Source organism: Petromyzon marinus, chromosome 19, assembly GCF_048934315.1.
Source record: "Petromyzon marinus isolate PM22_M1 ecotype Great Lakes invasive population chromosome 19, UKy_Petmar_22M1.pri1.0, whole genome shotgun sequence".
Classification (NCBI taxonomy): domain Eukaryota; kingdom Metazoa; phylum Chordata; class Hyperoartia; order Petromyzontiformes; family Petromyzontidae; genus Petromyzon; species Petromyzon marinus.
The window spans coordinates 2,794,587-2,815,529 of NC_133685.1; the positions used below are offsets into that span (position 1 = coordinate 2,794,587).

Below are 20,943 nucleotides of genomic sequence, written 5' to 3' on the forward strand. Positions count from 1 at the left end.
GCGTTATTTATTTATTAAAGATATATATTTGTTTATTAATGACCGCTCGTCTCGTGCTCGCCATGCCCGTTGCGGCTCTATTAGGCAAATAAAATGCCTAATATTGTTATTTTGGTGGCCGACTGTCGCCCACCACCACCCCCTCACCACCCGCCCCTTACCACCCGCCCACCCCCTCACCACCACCCACCACTACCCCCCCTCACCACCCGCCCCTCACCATCACCCCCCCTCACCACCCGCTCCTCACCACCACCCACCCCCTCACCACCACCACCCCACACCACCACCACCCCCTCACCACCCCACACCAGCCCCACCCCCTCACCATCCCACACCACCCCCACCATCCACCCCCACCCTCTCACCACCACCCACCCGCCCCCGGAGTTAGTCCAAACATTCGCACGGACACGTGGTCGAGCCACCACCACAACACGCTCAGCCGCGTTGGAAAACAACTCACTTGTTTATTTCACATTTGATGACACGGGGGGGGGGGGGGGGTGTGGGGGACCCCCCTCCCCTAAAAACGATCAATTAAGCAAACACACAAACCCCCCCCCCCCTCCACACGCCACACGTGAAGGCGGGTTCACACGAGGTCACAGCAAGGGGTCAACGCGGAGCCCCCCGCCACCCCCACCCCCCCACCGTGGAGGCTTTGGGGTCAAGGCCGCTTCGGCTGCACAGCGGCGCTTTTGCGAAACTCCCCGCAACGCGCCCCCACCCCCCTCGCCCCCCGGTCCATGCGGCCAGTGTGACGAGAAGTTCCATAATGTACCCCCCCCCCCCCCCTTCTCGTGCAGGGGAGAGCGGTGGCGCAGTGATTAGCGCATTCCACTACGACCCCCACCCCGCTTAGTAACAAGAGTTGGATTCCCGGCTGGTGCTACCATCCGTGGTATTTCAAGCGGTTTGGGGGGGGGGGTCTCCTCGAGGTCGACTCAGCCTTAAATGAGTACCTGCAGCGGTGCTTAAACATCAGCAACGAAGGGGGGGGGGGGGGAGAGACCGATGGAGGCTGGGCGTGATTGCTGCCTTGTCCCAAAGACGAAACGGCACGCGGGGGAGCGGTTGCATCATTCACGCGGAAGCAGCATCTCTCCTCGCTTGCTTCGAAAGCTTTCACCCTCCCGCGGGGTCACGGAGTTTGCCAATGCGACTAGCGCGCCGTGGGCACACTAGCACCTCGACGCGTTCACGCGCTAGAGCGGAGCAGCAGCAGAAGCCAGCTCCCAAAGAGCACAAACTTGTTTAAAAAAAAATATAATCTTACCAGCTAAGGCCCACTGAGCTATACAGCTCTTTTTCAGAAGTGAACTGTGGCCACAAATGATAGCTCAACGAAGTGGCTTACCACGTGGTAATGTATAGCATCCAAAGACTCTGAGCGCGTGATTCTAAATGTGGAGGGAAAAACCGGAGGACCCGGGAGAAAAATCCACGCGATCACGAGGAGACACACGCAAACTCCAAATATACAGGCGTCAGGGGTCGGGATCGAACCCACGACCTGTTGTGTACCAGGCGAGGTAGCCAAGATCTCGCCACCATGACACCCACAAGGATGAAAGAACCACAATTTGTTTGTAATACACGACCCTCCGAACGCTCCATCTTCTCACGTTCCGTCACAGTTCGATTCCGAGTCATGGCTAACTTCAGCAGCATGTGATATATCCAAACCGGCACGTGGCTCGCCGCTCGACCATCCCGCGCAGACCAGCGGCGGGGAGAGGTATGGTCAAGCAACCACCGTGACAAGACACTGCATGGGGGGGAGGTGTTCATCCAGCAGTGGATTGACAAAGGCTTGACGATTACATGAGCAGGAATACTTTAACGGGACACATTCACTAAACGAGGCGACTTTTAGAAAAACTCCTAAGGTGGCACCCCACGTAAAAGCATGAAGCCACAAACCCACGTTCAAATCACAAATACACATGGAGAGCGTCAGAAAATATCCCCAACAGCAAACCAATCATCAACATTCCACCCAAGAATTGCCCACTCAATTATTGTTAATTTTAAATCACACGTACGTACGGTATCGTCTTTATGGCACAAAATGCTCAATTTCACCCCGGGCTCAAAAGGCCAACAACAACAAAAACACGAAGAATGGCAACAGCGGCAGCGCCGACCAGGGCGTTCGACGTCCATTCCTGAGACAAACGGCGATGAGAAGACCACGGCGATGGAGCGAGAGGCCGCCACCACCACCACCACCGTGCCTGGGCGAGCGCTCGTCAGCTTTCGCATCCCACGCGTGATGCAAGCGCGCGCGCACACTCGTAGACACCCGTGCTAATCTCAACTCCGATTAGCACGGTTTGGCTACGTATGATGCGAAAGAAGTTCAACGTACACACGTACGTGACGTCACCGCGGTGCTCGCGCCGGGCTAGGTGTACTCCGTGGCCGTCACGTGTAGTGTCGATGGCTCACTAGCAGGTGGTACTGGCAGGTGGTCCACGGGAGAGGACCCAGGTGTTTTGAGTTGAACGATTAGCGGCAGACGCGTAGACACAGACGCCACACGTACGATAATGTGTATATAAATAAAATCAAACATACACTGCTGTCCAGTTTGAACGACTTGCATTCGGCGTGAAATAATCACCCAGTGATTTTTGGTCCCACTGTAGACCTACCGCAATCGATACAATTTATTTTCGACAGCGTCATTTTAAAATTCACAAGAGGTCATTAGAGGTTCAAGTCGTCACCACCTTCGCCTCATGCCAGTGTTCTTCACTAAGTTTCAGAGGCGGGCCACTTTCGCCGATAAGACATCATCAGTGCACGAGGGCAGCCACACATTGACAGCAGCAGCACGACGAGGGGGGTTTGTTCTCACACGTTGTGTGTTGTCGGGGGCCGCACAACAGGGGCCGCGCGTTAAAGGTCGCCCAGGGGTCGCCGCCAGTGGCCCGCAGGGCCTTGCAACGATGAACACTGACTGGCCTTACGGCGCAGGCTTACGTGCTGGCAACCCAGGTCGCGGCTCACTTGATTGAGCGAGTCACGTGATAACACAGGTGGCGCCCCCCCCCCACCCAAGTGTAAAAGTGGAATTGTTCAAAAGCAAGAAAACGCTGGGCGTGCACACACCAGGTCACGTTTTCACGTGATTACGGACGCGCACGACCAGCGTTTCGGTTTTATACATCGCTCCGGAACTAATCAGTTCGGTTGGCGCCTCCGTAAAAATGTCAACGTTTGTTCAAGGACGGCGTCTTGTTTGCCGATCTTTTCACCGCCGAGTACGCATGTACACCCAGTGCTGCCCCTCCGTAACACGACTAAAACTGAAATGTAATCAGGCACGCTCACGATTAGGTGCTTGCACCAAGCACAAACATTCGTCTGCTCCGCACGCCATCCCGACCTTCCTGTAAAAAAAAGCCTCCAATGGCGTATTCACAGTGAGACAATTTGCGAATCTCCGACAAGGTCATTATTTGTTTGGTAAACAGAAACACTGCCGAACCTGCACCAAGCCAAGTGAGGCATACCCACCCAATGTAGGCGTTTGCCGCCAGTATGGGCTGGCCGAGAAAATATGATTCAACAATAAAAGTCCAAAATACAACCCACGCGCAATGACACCCGGGGTCTTGCCACTCACGTTGGAGCCACCGGGGGATGCTGCCACACTGGAAAAGGGTTGAGCGCGGGCCGTTATCACCGCATCGCGCGGCGCTTTCAGATGCTCTTCTGCGGCCGTCTGGAACGCTCTTCTTTCTGATATTATATCATCTCTAGCTTTCAAACTAATTTCTTTATAACTGCTCTTTGTATTACGTTTGTTGTCTGGCCCCCGCACGTCCGATTATCGCGGTTGGCTATGTATGGTGCGAAAGAAGTTTAACATATGTACACATGCGTTGGCGCCAGTTCGATTCCATCTTGCGGCTCGACAGTTGAAACAACGGCGTAAGTTTCTTGGTGCTGCCCGATTGCCGATGACTGCACAAAAAAAAAGCCCCCCCCACCTCCGCCCCACCACATTCATTTGTGCTTTTACTCAATTTGGCTCAATTCCAGCTCCGAGAAATCAAATATCAGTTTGACTGTCACCGAAACATTGGTTGACAAACATTACTCTCATACAGCAGAGCGGATGGGAAACTGCTGCTGTGCCCTGCTATGTGGACCGGAGGTCACTTGATGGGATTTCAAAAGTAGTTCCGTGAAATATCCCTCCGCAAGCCATTCTTTTTAACACAGGGCGACGCACCACCCTGCCAGAGTTCCGAATGGTCACTTTGTCTCGTGACAAGATACCTTTAGAACAATTGCAATAGAATTGTGGGAAAAAGCCAAAAAAAACCCACGATTTTTGGCCACCTCAACCGGTAGTGACAAGGCACACACATCTCAGTTTGAGCATACGGCGAGATTCATATCTCAAATAAACGACCGAAACGCCTCGCACCTTCGCGATAAATTACCCCCCCCCCCACATCCGCCCCTGTTCATCGTCGGCAAAATCGGGGACACAACCATCGGGAACGTTTTCACCAAAGTGCACGTGGAGCATGTTTCCACGCACGCGGAGGGGAGAGACGCGGCGGAAACACCAAGCCGCCGGCGGTCGGTAACGGAAGCCGTCCTCCTCACTGCTGCTACCAGCGGTGCGCGCTCGCAAACTCGCCGGAGGGAAGGAAGAAAAAAAAATGCACGCACATAAAAAAAAATCATGGCCTGCGGTGGAGCGCCGGCAGGGGCCGCGGTGGCCATACATAATCATTAAGCACGACGGCTTGCATCCTCAGCACCAGCGCACAGATATATCTATTCAAAGCATTCTTAAGCGAGTGAGCGCGCGCGGCAAACGGAGGCCAGGGAGCGGGGGGGGGAAACAGGGCGGCTCTGCGAAATCTCACGCCGTGGCGGCGGAGGCGGTGGCGGTGGCGGCCCGGTCTGCGCTGGGAGAGGGGCCATGGCCGTGTGGCCCCGGTGGCCGCCCCCCCCCCGTCTGGCCGCACGGGCCCACGACAAGGGCCCAGTGGCCGTACTGAATCACGTCAGTGTAAACACGAGGGCGCCGAGACGTGACAGCAGCGGCGGTGGCGGCGGCAGTAGCGGCCGCGGCAAGTCGGCACCCCGACCTTCCCATCGCGCCCTCCCCGCCATCCCACGGGGTCAACCGCTAACCCCTGAGCACGTGTCACCCGCCAACACAGGAAACGTCCGCTGGAATGAAATGTAAAAAAAAAACATATATATGGGAGCAGAGTGTATAAATAATCACTTACAAAGAACTAAGGGGACACAAAAAAAAACTATAATTCAGCACTATCTGGCGCATACCACGCACTTGCATATTTGCGGACCCAGACAGTCAGTGGTCAGAGGTTTAAAGCAACAAAAAAAAAAGGAAAATAATAAAAGGAAAAAAAACACTCCGAGAGTAAACATGCCCCAGGGAGATGGAGCGCAGGCTGGGAGAGCACAGGGCGACACAAACACTCCGCGCCCACCAACACGGCCCCAGGGGAGCGCGCACGCACGCACGCACGCACACACGCACGCACGCACACACACACACGGCGATCCCCCCCCCATGGGAGCCCGACACGGGTGGCAAACTCCGTGAAACACCAACCCCCCCCCCTACCTGTCCCCCCCCCCCTACCTGTCCCCCCCCCCCACTCCACCAAGCGCAGTGGCTCGCCCGGCTGGCAGCACGCACCATCATATTGCAACTTCTTCCCAGGTGCGGACGGCTGCCTCGGAGCGTACCACCTTTTGCATAGTAGGGGAGAACCGTTCCCCAATCTCCTGGCGTGCGAGGTGTGGTAGATGGGGCCGGGCGACTCGGGAGGCAGGGCTGCCGAGAGGTGTGGGATGACGACGGGCGGGGTTTTGCGAAGAGGTGTCAAGCGACGTCGCCCACACTCCCGGCCGTGCGGAGGGCTCGGTGGACGCCCTGGGTTTGCGAGAGAGCCAAGAGGCCGAGGCTGGAGCTTATCCCGCACACCTGGGGCCCAGGTGTAGGCACCTTCTCCCGTTCCTCCGGCTGCTTCGCGGGAGGCTTGGCCGCCCTGTAAAAGGGAACGTCGGTCGGCCTCGTCACAAGCGGCAAAACAGTTGCGCGGACGGGCGGGGTAGGTGTTATGAAATTCGTGAAGAAATCGCTCGTCAACAAACTGCTTTCAATTTAGGCAACGACGACTACTACCTCACGCGGAAGATCAAAGCGTGAGCGACTAAGAAGACAGAGAGTTCACCGATTGAGTGGGTGACCTGACAATATTGAGGGGGGGTGGGGGGGGAGAGTGGAATTGCAGACACACCCTCCCCCCCCCCACCATCACCTAATAACGGAGCCGACTTCATGTTTGGCCACCCGTAGTCAAACTTGGCTCAGAGAATAAGTACGTAACGAATTCGGACGAAGGCCTCGAGCCCAACTTGCGCAGCCTCGGGACCGAAATGTCAAAACGACGGCACAAATCAACGCGGCGTTTCATTCCCAAGCCACTAGGGAAGCCACCGAGACGTGGAGCGGAGTGCCGTCGTTTGTAGAAGTCGCCGGTGAAATGACAAAAACCCTCCCGCACGAGTTATGGCTCTGTTTAGAAATTAGTTACACTTCATCACGGCAGACGGCTCTTAAGAGATGTGACCCCAGGCCTAACCTCTACCCCGAATCCCCGACAACAAACCATAACCCTTAACAGACTGGAGTCGGCTACAACTGATGACCCAAACCCTAACTATAACCCTTAACCCTGACCACCAATCATTCCCCTTAACAAACTTTCGTCAGCTTCAACTGCGATGGCCTCAACCCTACCCCGCAAACTGCAATCTCTTGTCTTGCAAAGGCTTTAGCTCGGCTGCAATTCCCGTCACAATAGTCGGCCACCGGGGGCCGATACGACCCGAACCTTAGCCAAGGCTTGTCGGTGCTCGGTCGCCTCCTTGTCACTCTCACAAACGAGCCTCGCCCTGGTCTCTTGGATTCTCACCTGGTTAATAAACTTGTCAACTTGACTAACGAGACCGTTCCCTGTCGCTGCTATGCCGCCACTGGGGCAGCGGTGCCGTTCACCGTTTGGTGCAGAGGTTTTACGGTTGGCGTCTAAGCAGGCTGCCCTGGTAAATACTGCACGGGTGTTACCCGTAATATAATCTGCTTCGCAGCGGACGTTAACGATCCTGTTACGTCATTCGTTTAGGTCCTTGTGTCTCTGGCATTACGGTGCCAAACCGCCACATAAAAAAAAAAAAATCGCCTGGAAACAACTCATTTGGAATATAACATAACGAGCATCGTCCCCTACCGCAAAAACCATGACATGACCCTCCTGAACATGAGTCATGAGACTCAGTGAGGATTTCCTGGGTACACAACCACAATAATAATAACAAACTGCTCCCAAAAAACTTCACTCCCCCATTCCGCCATCCTGACTGGTTCGACTCATCCACACTGTTCAAGCAGCACACTGCCGGTCAGAATAACTCACTCACTCACCTACTCACTCACCCACTCACTCACTCACCTACTCACTCACTCACCTACTCACTCACCCACTCACCTACTCACCCACTCACCTACTCACTCACTCACTGACCTCACTCACTCACTGACCTCACTCACTCACTCACCCACTCACCTACTCACTCACTCACCTACTCACTCACCCACTCACCTACTCACTCAGTCACCTACTCACTCACTCACTCACCTACTCACTCACTCACCTACTCACTCACCCACTCACCTACTCACTCACTCACCTACTCACTCACTCACCTACTCACTCACTCACCTACTCACTCACTCACTGACCTCACTCACTCACCCACCCACTCACCTCACTCACCTCACTCACCCACCCACTCACCTCATTCGCCCACTCACCTACTCACTCACCCACTCACCTACTCACCCACTCACCTACTCACTCACTCACTGACCTCACTCACTCACTGACCTCACTCACTCACTCACCCACCTACTCACTCACCCACTCACCTACTCACTCAGTCACCTACTCACTCACTCACTCACCTACTCACTCACTCACCTACTCACTCACCCACTCACCTACTCACTCACTCACCTACTCACTCACTCACCTACTCACTCACTCACCTACTCACTCACTCACTGACCTCACTCACTCACCCACCCACTCACCTCACTCACCTCACTCACCCACCCACTCACCTCATTCGCCCACTCACCTACTCACTCACTCACTCACCTCATTCGCTCACTCACCTACTCACTCACTCACCTACTAACTCACCTCACTCACCCACTCACTCACTCACTTCATTCACCCACTCACCTACTCACTCACCTACTAACTCACCTCACTCACCTACTCACTCACTCACCTCCTCACCTCACTCACCCACTCACTCACTCACTCACCTACTCACTCACCTCACATACTCACTCACCCACTCACTCACTCACCTCACCCACCTACTCACCCACTCATCTCACTCACCCACCTACTCACTCACCCACTCACCCACCCACTCACCTCACTCACCTCACTCACCCACCCACTCACTCACCTCATTCGCCCACTCACCTACTCACTCACCTCATTCGCCCACTCACCTACTCACTCACTCACCTACTAACTCGCTCACCTACTAACTCGCTCACCTACTCACTCACTCACCTCCTCACCTCACTCACCTACTCACCTCACTCACCCACTCACCTCACTCACCCACTCACTCACTCACTCACCCACTCATCTCACCCACCTCACCCACCTACTCACTCACTTACCTACTCACTCACTCACCCACTCACCTCACTCACCCAATCATCCACCCACTCACTCACCCAATCACTCACCTAATCACCCAATCACTCACCTACTCACCCACTCACCCACTCACCTCACTCACCCAATCATCCATCCACTCACTCACCCAATCACTCACCTAATCACCCAATCACTCACTCACTCACTCACCCACTCACCTCCTCACTCACCCACTCAATCACTCACCTACTCACTCACCACACTCACTGACGCACTCTCCACACTGCAGGTCACAGCAACACACGCATCCACCCACTCACCTCATTCACCCACCCACCCACCCTCCACACCGCAGGTCACACCCACCCACCTACACACTCCCTCGCGCACTCACGCACCCATCCACGCACTCCCTCCACACACTGCAGGTCACAACGCTTCTCCTCCTCCTGCTTTCTACCCTCGTCGCACGGCTCGATTTGCCGGCGCCCGAGCTGTGAGCGTCCTCCCGCGAGGGTCTCCCACCTGGCGCTGGCGGCCTCGCAAGTGACGACGGCGCGGGGACGAGGCTCCGACCTCGCCGACGGAGTCCACTGCGCAGGACGAGGAACACGACAACGATGAGTCGGACTTAGAGCAAAGACAAAGATCCCCCGCATAGCCTCAACAGACTGTTGGGGCAAGTGCTGTTAGCGAGGAGCACCTATGAAGGCTGGCAAGGCACACGTAGGGGTGGGTGGCCAACACCACGCCCGGCCACCTTTGTCTCCCCAGTGGCGATGTTTACACACTGCACCAGGTACTCATTTGAGGCGGAGTCGACCTAGGGGAAGCCCATCACCGGTTCAGATAATCATCACCGGTGTTTGGCCGTGAGCGGGAATCGAACTTGGGTCGCCGGGTTCGTAGCGCAGTGCAACAACACCCACTTATAACACCACCAACACTGTCACTGGGGTCAGTGTATTTAGAGTGCGGTGTACCAACCACGGCGCCACCGCCCCCCCTTGTAAGTTCAGTAACTACTCCACAAGCACACTACCACTATACATCCACACCACCACCGCCACCACCAAAATCACACCACCACTTTGATTTATCCTGGATATATCCGATGAGCTCTGAAGCTCTTTTTCACAGATGACCAGTAGTTTCACACCACCACCATGACCACAATCACTCAACCACCGCCACCGCCACACCACCAAGTACTGCACCGTTCCCGACCTCTACTTACGATGTGGGCGGGGTCCTCCGTAGGGCCCAGGTGAACGCCCTTCTTGCAAAGGCGCTTCAGAAGATCGATGCCTGCATTGGGAACAAGAAACGTAGATTCGTTGGAATGTTACGACTGCGTGCTTCCCGCTGGGATTCTGCCGTCGCGTAATGGCTAGCGCCACGGACTTGTAAAACCCAGAGGGTCGTCGGATCGATTCCATCCCACAACACAGAAAGTTTCAACAACGGTACAATCGTCTTCAATCCCCCACACTGCCTCTGTCCACCCAGCAGTGGGAATGTGCAACGCCACAGTTCGTCAATCAGCAGGTTGCGTGCGGTGGGGTAAAGCGTGGGTACTCTCGCTTCTTCTTCCAACACGGTCGGGCGATCGTCGTGGAAGGGTGGGGCCAACACTGCTCTCTGGGGGGGGGCTCTCTAGATCTCCCTCTAAGTGGAGGCCCCTTCCAGCAGCAGTGGCTTGAGCAACAAATTGTTGGGCTACACCTTCTACTTAGCACGTGGAGGGTTTCGCAGCCAATTACTACGATTAACATTTCATTATTGGGTGAAGTCACGTGATGATAAAGACCCCCATTCTGACTTCCTGCATTTTATTCCAACTTCCTGGATCTTGTCCTGAAGATGCTTGGCGTAGTCTCGAGCGCGATGTCACGTCTCACTGAAAAATGTTGGTGATGCGAATATTTTTTTTTACTTCAATCGGCGAGCGAGCCGAAACAATAACAAGCGGCGCGTCATTAACCACTCGGAAACGTGACAGCTTAGGGGGCCATGCATTTAGTACGCATGGAGGGGGGGGGTTAACCCAATGCGTAGCTTGCGTATGGGGGGGGTCTACTGACAATGTAGATACGCATAGCAAACGTGGGGGGGGGTGGGGGGGGGTAAAGAGCCTCGATAATAATTTGTCTACATTGGCTTTCAAATGAGCCACAGTTCAGTTTCTTCCGCTGTCAGACCAAGTACTACCGGGAGAAGTGGGATTGTGGGAGAGGTGTCACTTGTGTGCCACCGTACCCCTGACTGTTAGCCATCACGCAGCTCAGCAAAATAAGTGGCCAAGGTACGCAACTTGTTTCTTGAATGCAGCCGGCGGTGGATTGTTTGCTTAAACACGTTAATATTATTAATCCTTGATCGTTTCTGCGTAGATTAAATATCGGCCGTTTTATAGGATTCGGGGGGGGGGGGGGGGGTGCGTCAAGCGGGAGGGGTGTAAAAAGTACGCGTGGGTACAGGGAGGGGGGGGAGGGGTCAAGTTGACAGATTTTTGCATACATACTCAATGGATGGCCCCTTAATTTGTTTGGCTATGTCAGGTGGTGAAGGGGTGTTACGACAGATTTTGGCCAGACCATTACGTGGCCTAAAAGCGAATCGCCGCATGGCATCGCGTCATCGGCGGGCGGGCGGGCGGGCGGGCGAGCGGACAGGCGGGACCGCGACGGCACCTGCTGTGGTGCCGGGCGGGTGCGCCAACGCCCAGCGGTGCAGCAGGAGGTCGTGGTAGCGCTGCTGCGCGAAGAAGACGAGGTAGCGCGCCGAGGGAGAGGGGAACGCGCGCTCGAAGCGCCCGCACCGCCGCAACTCGTCCTCCGCCTCCACCAGCACGCGCACGTCGCCCGGCGTCAGCGTGTCCAGCAGCGTGCCGCGCTGAGCCGCCCACGGCCACCAGACCACGGCGCCGCGAGGCGCACACACACACACACGCACGCACACACACGCACGCACACACACGCACACACACACACACGCACGCACACACACGCACGCACACACACGCACGCGCACGCACGCGCGCACACGCACGCACGCGCACACACGCACACATGCACACTCGTTAGAAATAATCCGCCCGTCTCGTCTCATTTAAACCGTTAATTCAAACACTTTGCAACAAGAATATAAACGTACACCAATTCCTCACTTAACGCGATTCGTGCGTTGCTGAAAAGTGCCGCGTAAAGTGGAAACGCGTTAAGTGAGGAATTACTGTGCACACGTTTATTGGGTATGAGTAAAATAATGCGCATTTCAATCACACTTCAACAATAAAGTCAGCCTGCAGCCATTCGCGATGGCGGGACAAAGTACTGATATGAGAGTAAAAGCTGCCACGTGGACCGTATCATTCCGCGCGTATACCCAGAATTCCAATGCTGCTCGACAGCGCAGGTGAAGAAAGTAGTCCGTCGTCGACCGCTCAGAAACCGCGTGATAACAACGGGCGCCGTTACGCATCGTGCAAAAATAATTCCCCGACAGAAGAACCACGGTACGGTGAAAACGCGTTGTGTGAACACGCTTTAAAGCGAGGACTCACCGTACAATGTAAATGGTGCTAAGCAAAAACACCCTGATGCCACGTTTCAAAACTGTTGCTCTTCCCCTTCTGGCATATTAAAGAAGAATCCCCAATGCTCAAAAATTACCTGAAAATTACTCAAATGGGATTAGACACAGCAGCGACATCGCCCCCCTCCCGACCTTCTGCGAAACATTCGCCTGGAAAAGGTGCTTCCAAGTGGCGAGCCCGGATCTGAAGGACTGTGGAGTGGACGTAGAGATCATCACCCAGGAGAGGAACGAATGGCGAAAGAGGAGCAAGGAATGGACAAGCCACACGTTGGGGAAAAACGCCTGGAGGCAGGGAGGGAGGGAGGGAGGCAGGGAGGCGACGCTTCGCTGGACGTCGACGATTGTCTCACCTCGTCGAGGTTGCGTGGGGAGAGGTAGAAGGCGTGCTTGGAGCGCTCATTGGTGGCAACGTCGCTCACGGTCCTCGCTCCGTCACCGCCTCCCTGCAAGCTGGGAATCCGCTTGCTGTGACGCGTGCAATGCGCGAGCGTGTAACGTGCGTGCGTGTGTGAGTGCGTGCACGTGAACACGTGCGTGCGTGTGTGAGTGCGTGCGCGTGAACGCGTGCGTGCGCGTGAACACGTGCGTGCGCGTGAACGCGTGCGTGCGTCTCCCCCTACCTGGCTGGAATTTGGAAGCCAGCCATGTTCAACAGGTCCTTGATCAGCTGGCCCTTGACAGCGACGTCGAGCGGCGAGTTCGAATGGAGGCTGCGACGTACACGGGCGCACCACCGCACAGCGTTCCCGTCAACTCTCCCCCCCCACCCCGGGCTTGCGAGTTTAAAATTCTACTGCCGAAGATTTTTCGCGGTCGTGCTGTACGGCTCCGATTCAGAACTACGTGCGGCACTATGCGACAACAGGCCACTTAAACTAAAAACTAAACTATTTGTATTTTACCAGGTAAGGCCCCACTGAGCTTTAAAGCTCTTTTTCAGAAGCGACCTGGCCACAAATGAGAGCTCAACGAAGTGGCTTATCGCATGGAGATGTATAGGAGCCAAATACTCTAAATGCGCGATGTTGATTCTAAATGCGGAGGGGAAAACCGGAAGACCCGGAGAAAATCCACGCGACCACGGTGGAGAGAGACACGCAAACGTCAAATATACAGCTTTAGTCTGGGTCGGGTTCGAACCCACAACCTCCTGTCTACCAGGCGAGGTAGTAAACATCTCGCCACCGTGGCGCCCCAGGTCGGAGAGGAGTATGAATTACAACGGCAGAAAGCCTCGCCAAGGCGGTAAAAAAACTCTTAGTGCGCGGGAGAAGTTCCTGAAGAAGCTCCCAGCAGGTGGAATGAAACGTCGGACAGGATGCCAAAAACAAGTCGCACGCAGCAGAACCAGGAAACGCATCGCAAGGTTTTAATACTGTGAAAGTGGATGGAGCATTTTGGCCTTTAACAGGAAAATCGGTGTTTAATAAGGATTAGTTTTACATGGGGTCGTTTATACAAATTACATCGCAGCCTTGTCGAGGATGCACAGACAAGCTGAAAGGCAGCCAGGAGGTGAGCCGTTGCCAACATTTGCCCGAACTCTGCACTCCTCTAAATATTAAGATGTTTTAAGACTAAGAATGAGTGTATATACACGTGGCAGGAAACTGGAGCACCTGGATGTAAGTACACCCCTTTGGAGCTATGCTGCGTTTATATCCTAAGTAGTGTGCTTATATCAGGAGTATTCTCTCTAACCATCCCACCCCGACCCCCGGCCAACCAGCTCAAGGCAAGAATGTGCCGCTTATACATCAGAACTGTACTTATGCAAGGTATGCTTATGATCCAGCGTCTACTGCACGGCTTTCTGGCGCGGACTACGTGGGAGGAAGGTGCGAGCACGCGGCTCACCTGGGCGAGATGTTGACCTCCAGCAGCCAGGGCTTGAGCTTCTCGTCCAGCATGACGTCGAAGCCAAAAAGCTCATGGCAGGAGCGGCGGTTCCCCACAAACTGGGCGAGCAGGCTGCTCACAAACGGCTCCGAGCTGCGGAGGACACGCGAGCCGACACGCTTAAAAAATAAAGTCACCGAACTATTTTTTTAACTTATAAACGGAACTATTTTATTTTATTTTACCATGTAATGCCCACCGAGCTACGACACTGGGCGTCCACAAATTGATAGCTCCACGAAGTGGCTCATCCCACGTGGAAATTTACAGCAGCCATCTACTACAAACGCGTGACGTCGATTCTAAATGAGGAAGGGGAAAATCGGAGAAAAATCCACGGGGAGAGAGACGCGGAAACTCCAAATATACAGCAGGCGTCAGGATGGGATTGACCCCACGACCCCCTATATACCAGGCGAGGTAGTTAACATCTCACCAATGCCCACAATATTTTTTGCGGCTGACCGACCCCAGGCCCGACCGCCTTTGTCTTCCCAGTGCTGATGTTTACACATCGCACCAGGTGTTCATTAAGAGATGAGTTAACTTGGGGCATTGCCCAGGACAGGTTCGGATATTCACCACGGATGTCAGCCATGTCCTGGATTACATTGCCAGGTTTGTAGCAATGCTCACACAAAGTTCCCACAACGCACCAACAACAAAGTGAGGACAGTCCGGGTCCGTCTCATTAGGTCTTGTATCACTGGGGTTTGGAATCACGGTCCAATGTGCCATGGCTCGAAATTCATGAATTCCATAGGTTATTAGCTTTGATACTCACGTAATGATTTTACAGACCATGTCAATCCACTGTATAATCCTGTATCGCAACGAACCACTGGTACCAGATTTCATGAAAATAATTTCATTTTATATCGCGTCATTCATGCAATTGCATCCCACAACGCTGCACATCAATTATCCAGCTCCGTACACAGATAATCCAAACATAAATCCCCACTACTTAGCAAATAAAAATAATAATACATAAATAACGAGAAAAAAAATCACCGCAGAGAAAATAAATTGAAATAAATAAATTCGTTCGGTCTCCATACCCCAGACCACAATCCCAACATTTCGCCGGATTCTGGAGAACCTTCACCTGGGGTGGTGGTGGAGTGGCCAAAAAGTTACGAGCCAGTTGGATAACAATGCAAATGTATATTTTCCAGCGTATGCCAGGACAAATAAATAGGCCTTCCGTCGTGACTCCATGCGGCCACGTAACCCCCTACACCACGTTAGGTTTCTCCATCGATTATAAAACCAAATAAACAAATGGGTCCGCGTCCGTCCCACGCCACAAGGGGGGCCGCGATGACGCGGGGGAGGGGGGGCACTCACGCGATGACGCGGGGGGGGAGGGGCACTCACGCGATGACGGTCTTGACGGCGATATCCTTGATCTGCTCCCATATCGTGCGGCAGTCGACTCCCTTGTCACACAGGTAGCCCCACAGCGCTTTCAAGGCCCTGTCAAGTCGCGGCACAGAGCAAACACGTCGCATGTCGGCGGCACCGCCGCCGACCCGCCCCTAACCCCCGCCTTGTGTGCTCAGCGCTCTGCCATTAGCATTCCGCCACCGCCCGTCTTCACAAGCGCTCCGTTTGAAAGTGGCGCCCTTATCTCTTCCCCCCTCGTGCCCTCCTCTCTCCGGTGCCGCTTATCACCTGCGTGTGTGCGTGCGTGTGTGCGTGCGTGCGTGCGTGTGCACGAGCCGGCGGGTGGGTGCGCGTTTGGTGGTACGCCTACGGCAGGAGCGACACGTCCGGCGTGGGTGGGCACTTATCAGCTCGACCGGGCGATTGCGGTCTGTGTATGCCGCGGCCAAACACACGCCGCCCCCCCACTCCCCCGTCGCACAAACGTTTTGACAGCGACAGCGGCGGCGGCGGCGGCGGCGGTGGCGATGGCAGCAGCGGTAACAACGGGTCCACACCCTGGCAATGCAGCCGGCCGGCAGAACGTATTTGAGAGAGAACCCCGCCCCGGATCGCAAACACGGTGAACTCTCCCCGGTGCTAATCGCCCACCCAACGGCGGCGCCCGTGAATGAAGTAGCGCGCGACGATGGTTCCTCCTCGCGAGACCGCCACCAAACGTTTGAGACGATCTCCCGCTGGCAAAGTTTGTTTTTGTTCCAGCTTGCGCCATAGGGCGCTCTCACGCCCCCCCCCCCCCACGGGTTCGTACCACGCAGACACACCATGCAGACGCACACGGAAGTACAGCAAGTGGGTTCACCCTGGTATTTGTCGCTGGTGAATATCTCAGCAGCAGCCGGAAACGTTGTATGTATGTATGTTGAACTTCTTTCACGCCGTACGTAGCCAACCGTGCTAATTGGAGGTTCGGGGGGGGGGGGGGGAAGGACAACTACAAAAAAGATATATATAAAATCGAGGGAGAACTCGAGCCACTCCATTCGAGCTCCTCAAGAAGCACGTGAAGCAAAACGTCGGCCACCGCCACAAACGACGCGCGGGTACGACCCGGGAAAGCGCGTCGGACAGTTTTAAGCGATGGTCCGTGGCCGGCGAGAGCGAGAGAAGGGGTCGGGGGGGGGGGAGTGTGGGGGGGTCCCCGAGCGAGCGTCCGGCGCTCACCACTTATGGCCCTCGCACTGGGTGCGGTCGTCGTTGCTCTTGTAGGCCGTGTTGTTCCTGTTCACGCTGTAGTTCGTCAGGTGCATGAAGCGGTTGCCCAGAGTCTTCGTGGCAGAGGAGTACCTGCGTGCGTGCGTGCGTGCGAGCGAGTTAGCGAGCGACGCCACGGTGGTGGCACGTTAAAGTCCGCGTGGGAGGGAGAACTCTGTGACGCGTGTGAATCCGTATAACATTGTAAATGACAAATCGTGCAAAATCACATGTATGCTCAGGACACAACTTACCTGGGCCACTCCCGCTGAGGGTGTGCACGGGGAGATAGACACGCATGTGTCAATACGATGAGGCGCACAAACAAAATAGAGACGCGTCATCATCGCTATCACTGCTTCAGCGGCAACATTGACCGTAGTCTCAATAGAGAACCTGGACTCTCACACGCATCTCTGGGGCGGGGAGCGAGTGGTACTGGCCATGGGGGTTGGTTGATCATACTTCATCACCAGGCTGGGTTCAGATGTCATTCGCCGCTGATGTAAGCCGTGGCCGGGAATGGAACTCGGGTCGCAAAAAGTTGGTGCTCGTTATAAATTGAACGTATGTTATTGTGAAAAAATAAGAATGGGCTTTACCCTTTCTGGCAGTGAAACAGGAGGCGTTAAGATGTTCAAACTCCAAATCGAAACCTTTTGCAAGGAATCAAATTCGCATTAACCACACACTGTACTTGTGGTGAACATGCAAATATTTTTTTTTGCTGTGGTTTTCCCACCTGATGATGATTGCTTGTGTTGTAATCGAAACGTCGTGATTTATTTTATTTTCTACCTACGTGACTTTACCGAAAGAACCAAAGAAAATGGATTCCTGCAGTCACGAAAGCTTCAAATCTAGATTGCTCCAATTACAATATATGGCATTGCCTTTGAAACTGCTTGGCCTACACCAGAGACAGTCTTCTTTAGGGCCGAGCATCACCAGTGTCAGACCAGAGAACGCCAAAAGGCGAACGGTGATACTGGCAAAAAAGGTGCCATTTATGACGTTCTCATTTCTTTTCATGCTCTATTGTACTGTGTCATCTTCACTCTGACCTGCTTCCGGTGCTCCCTGAAAACAACCCCCCATCTCTTCTCCCTTGCTGTCCCTCCTGTCACCATCACCACACCACCACTTTTATGAACAACCCCGCTCTCTAATTCAACCGCGCTCATCTTCACGCACAATTTTATAATTGTTGTCAAGCGCCCTTGGAATGGGGCGCGACATAAATCTCCAATCTCTCGTCGAGCCCGGTTCGCTGCCGGGCACGTACTTGCAGCTGGCGAAGCGCACCAGGCCGTCCTTGAACACGTAGACACGCAGGGGGTTGTACGAGCTCACGTACACGTAGATGCGCAGGTCGAACTTGCTACCCTCTATGAGGTAGGGCTTGTGCAGGTACCTGCGGACGCGCGCACGTCAGTCGCCTGCCCGTCACGCTCTTCAAACGCGACCACCGCAGTTTACCTGTTCACGTCGCGTCGCTCAACGAGTCCTCCTGCTCCGTGTCAGGGGACTCGGGTCGACCGCGCAGACTTGTGTCAACCGCCACTCTTCAGGTGACAACGTAGCCGCTCACCCGTGCACTCACCCGTGCACTCACCCAACGACGCTGCAGGTCAGAACACTCATCCCTTCTTCCGCTTCTTCCCTCGCACTGCTCCACCGTGGAGTTTCCCTCCCAACGAAAGTTTTCCCAAGTTCTTACAAAAATCCCAAAAACCCTGCTGGCCACCGGTGTTTTGGGACTTTCGGGCCCCGTGCTGAGCAACCGTGACAAACGACACGCGCGCTCGTTCACTCAATTATCTCCGTCCCAGTCTTCATGGAGATTCGCTCATTTAGTCTCGTCGCATTCAGGCTTTGGTGTTAGGTCGTAGTCATCGTCTAAAGTAAATAAACGAAATAACCTAGGAAAGAACAATGAAATGCACTTTGTCGACGAACGGTATCGCCACGAATTTCACCGTCAAAACGAAGAGTTCGCAATGAGAGGTTATTTTTGGTTTGGGGTGAGATCGCGTTAATATAAATGCGTCGTTAAGCCTTGCACATTTATATTTACGCGATTAAAAAAAAAACCTCATGGACATTGGTCGCGAAAGCCTACGTGTTGCACAAAACGACAAGGGGCGCTACCTTTGTACGAGTAGAGGCCTCTTCTTGGGCAGCTGGCTCCACTTGCTGACCACCTTGATTCCAATCCCCCTCGCCGACGCCGGCTGGAGAGACAGACGCACGCACGCTTCACCACGCGGTGCGGGGAATCCCGTGGCGGCCAGCGGGCTTGAATCCGGCCCGCCACTTAAACTAAACCATTTTTTTTATTTTACCAAGTAAGGCCCCAACTTAGCTATATAGCTCTTTTTCAGAAGCGACCTGGCCATCACAAATGATAGCTCAACAAAGTGGCTTACCACGTGCTCATTTATAGCAGCCGAATACTTTAATAAACGCATGTCGATTCTAAATGTGGAAGGGAAAAAAGAACGGAGGACCCGGAGAAAAATCCACGTGACCACGGGGAGAGAGAGACACGCAAACTCCAAATATGCAGCAGGCATCACGGTCGGGATGGAACCCACGACCTCCTGTATACCAGGCAAGGCAGTTAACGACGTTTCGCCCGTAAATACAACTAGCTTCATCGCACTCAGATTGTAAATGTTGTGGCTTGGCTCTCCAACACACCGGTGTGCTGTACGAGTGACGAATTAGCCACGTTCTGTTGACGTGACAACCCTTACTAAGTTGGCTGTGTCGGGTGGTGGCGGGTTTTAATGACACATTTATATATTTACGCGATCTAACCCAAACAAACCTCTATTATGGATGATATTGGTCGCGAAAGCCTACCACGTGTTAAACTCGGTTAACATGTCGCCTTTCCTGGGTCAACAAGTGGCGCAATAATAATAAATAACAACAACAATAGCGCTACGGCACAGAGCCCCAAAAATCCTTCGCGAGACCAACTGCGAGCGACGGGCGGGCGCAATCGCCGCCTCGGTAAATTCTCACCGGCTTCACGATCCAGCGCATGTGGGTGGCGCCGCCGCCGCCGCCGCCGCCACCGGCGCCGGCCCACGCGAGGCGGAGGGCGCGGGTGTCCTGCGGCAGCACGAACGAGCGCGGCACGAAGCCGAACGAGCGCCGGCCGAACCGCGCGCGCAGCCGCGAGAGGTTCCGCCACAGCCGGTCCTTGCGCCCGATTTGAAAGGAGCCGGGGAAGTGGTTCAGCTGCGGCGGGGGGGGGGGGACGACGACAACGGTGGTGGGGGTGGGACGAGACAAGACGCGGGACGAGTCGCGGGGATCGTACGAATGACGGGAACAACGGTGCGGCCGTGCGATTGCTCGCTCGCGGCCACTGCTGGCGGAAGGGCCTCTGGCTACGGGGGAGCCCTAGAGCCCCCTCCTGAGGGAATTTGATCGACTCTCGTCGCATTCCTCACGCCTCGTTTGCAACGTTGATTTTTGTCCGTCGTTGATTTGCGTGCGATTTTGTTCACACTCCAGTTGCGCGAGAATGAAATTCAGGTCACCGGGGTTCACAGTGCGGCACGCACCAACCTCGATGCCTCTGCTCGACCGCAAAACAATTCCCAAGTTAATACGCCTTGGGTTAAAAGCAGAGGAGTGGGAGACTCACCTTCTGGTGCTCACGCAGTGCTCTGAACCCCGGGGACTTCATGTGGCGGCCCCAGCAGCCCAGCCAGTCGTGTCTCTCTGCGGGCAGAGCGGCGCCGCGCCAGGTTATCCCCTCGCAAGCAAAGCCAACCAGGCCCGCCTGGCCTGGCCACTCTCATCCATTCCCTCTGCCGATGAAGCACGCGCGCGGGCCACTGTCGATTCCTTAACCTCCCTTTCCGTTCTCCTCTCTTCAAGCCTCACCTCTTCTCGACTGCCCGTTTCTCTTCCCTCCCCTCGCCACTCCACTCCTTCCCATCCCCCTCCATTCATTCCTCAATCCATCGTTTTTTGTAAGCTACGTCAAGCGCCTTGAGTCGTCAACAGCCATGATCAGTCC

The 20,943-nt window shown here is 54.7% G+C and overlaps 1 protein-coding gene across 2 annotated transcripts in view; it reads right to left on the reverse strand.

Annotated features, from left to right (window-relative positions):
* Positions 1-1,261: 1,261 nt before the first annotated feature.
* LOC116943918 (uncharacterized) overlaps positions 1,262-20,943 on the reverse strand; it is a 32,387-nt gene continuing 12,705 nt past the window's right edge. The window contains exons 5-18 of one of the 2 annotated variants that reach the window (XR_012942225.1): positions 20,566-20,642; positions 19,935-20,153; positions 19,053-19,135; positions 18,187-18,315; positions 16,872-16,994; positions 15,639-15,737; positions 14,217-14,351; positions 12,980-13,069; positions 12,710-12,809; positions 11,453-11,654; positions 9,997-10,067; positions 9,285-9,352; positions 5,708-6,059; positions 1,262-5,208 (exon numbers count right to left, since the gene is read on the reverse strand). Coding sequence is in view for 1 of the 2 variants with exons in the window: in XM_032957264.2 (XP_032813155.2) it covers positions 5,894-6,059; positions 9,285-9,352; positions 9,997-10,067; positions 11,453-11,654; positions 12,710-12,809; positions 12,980-13,069; positions 14,217-14,351; positions 15,639-15,737; positions 16,872-16,994; positions 18,187-18,315; positions 19,053-19,135; positions 19,935-20,153; positions 20,566-20,642 (1,562 nt within the window). In the remaining variant the exon portion in view is untranslated. Of the gene's footprint in view, positions 5,209-5,662; positions 6,060-9,284; positions 9,353-9,996; positions 10,068-11,452; positions 11,655-12,709; positions 12,810-12,979; positions 13,070-14,216; positions 14,352-15,638; positions 15,738-16,871; positions 16,995-18,186; positions 18,316-19,052; positions 19,136-19,934; positions 20,154-20,565; positions 20,643-20,943 lie in introns of those variants that run through there. The other variant, XM_032957264.2, reaches the window with a different exon arrangement.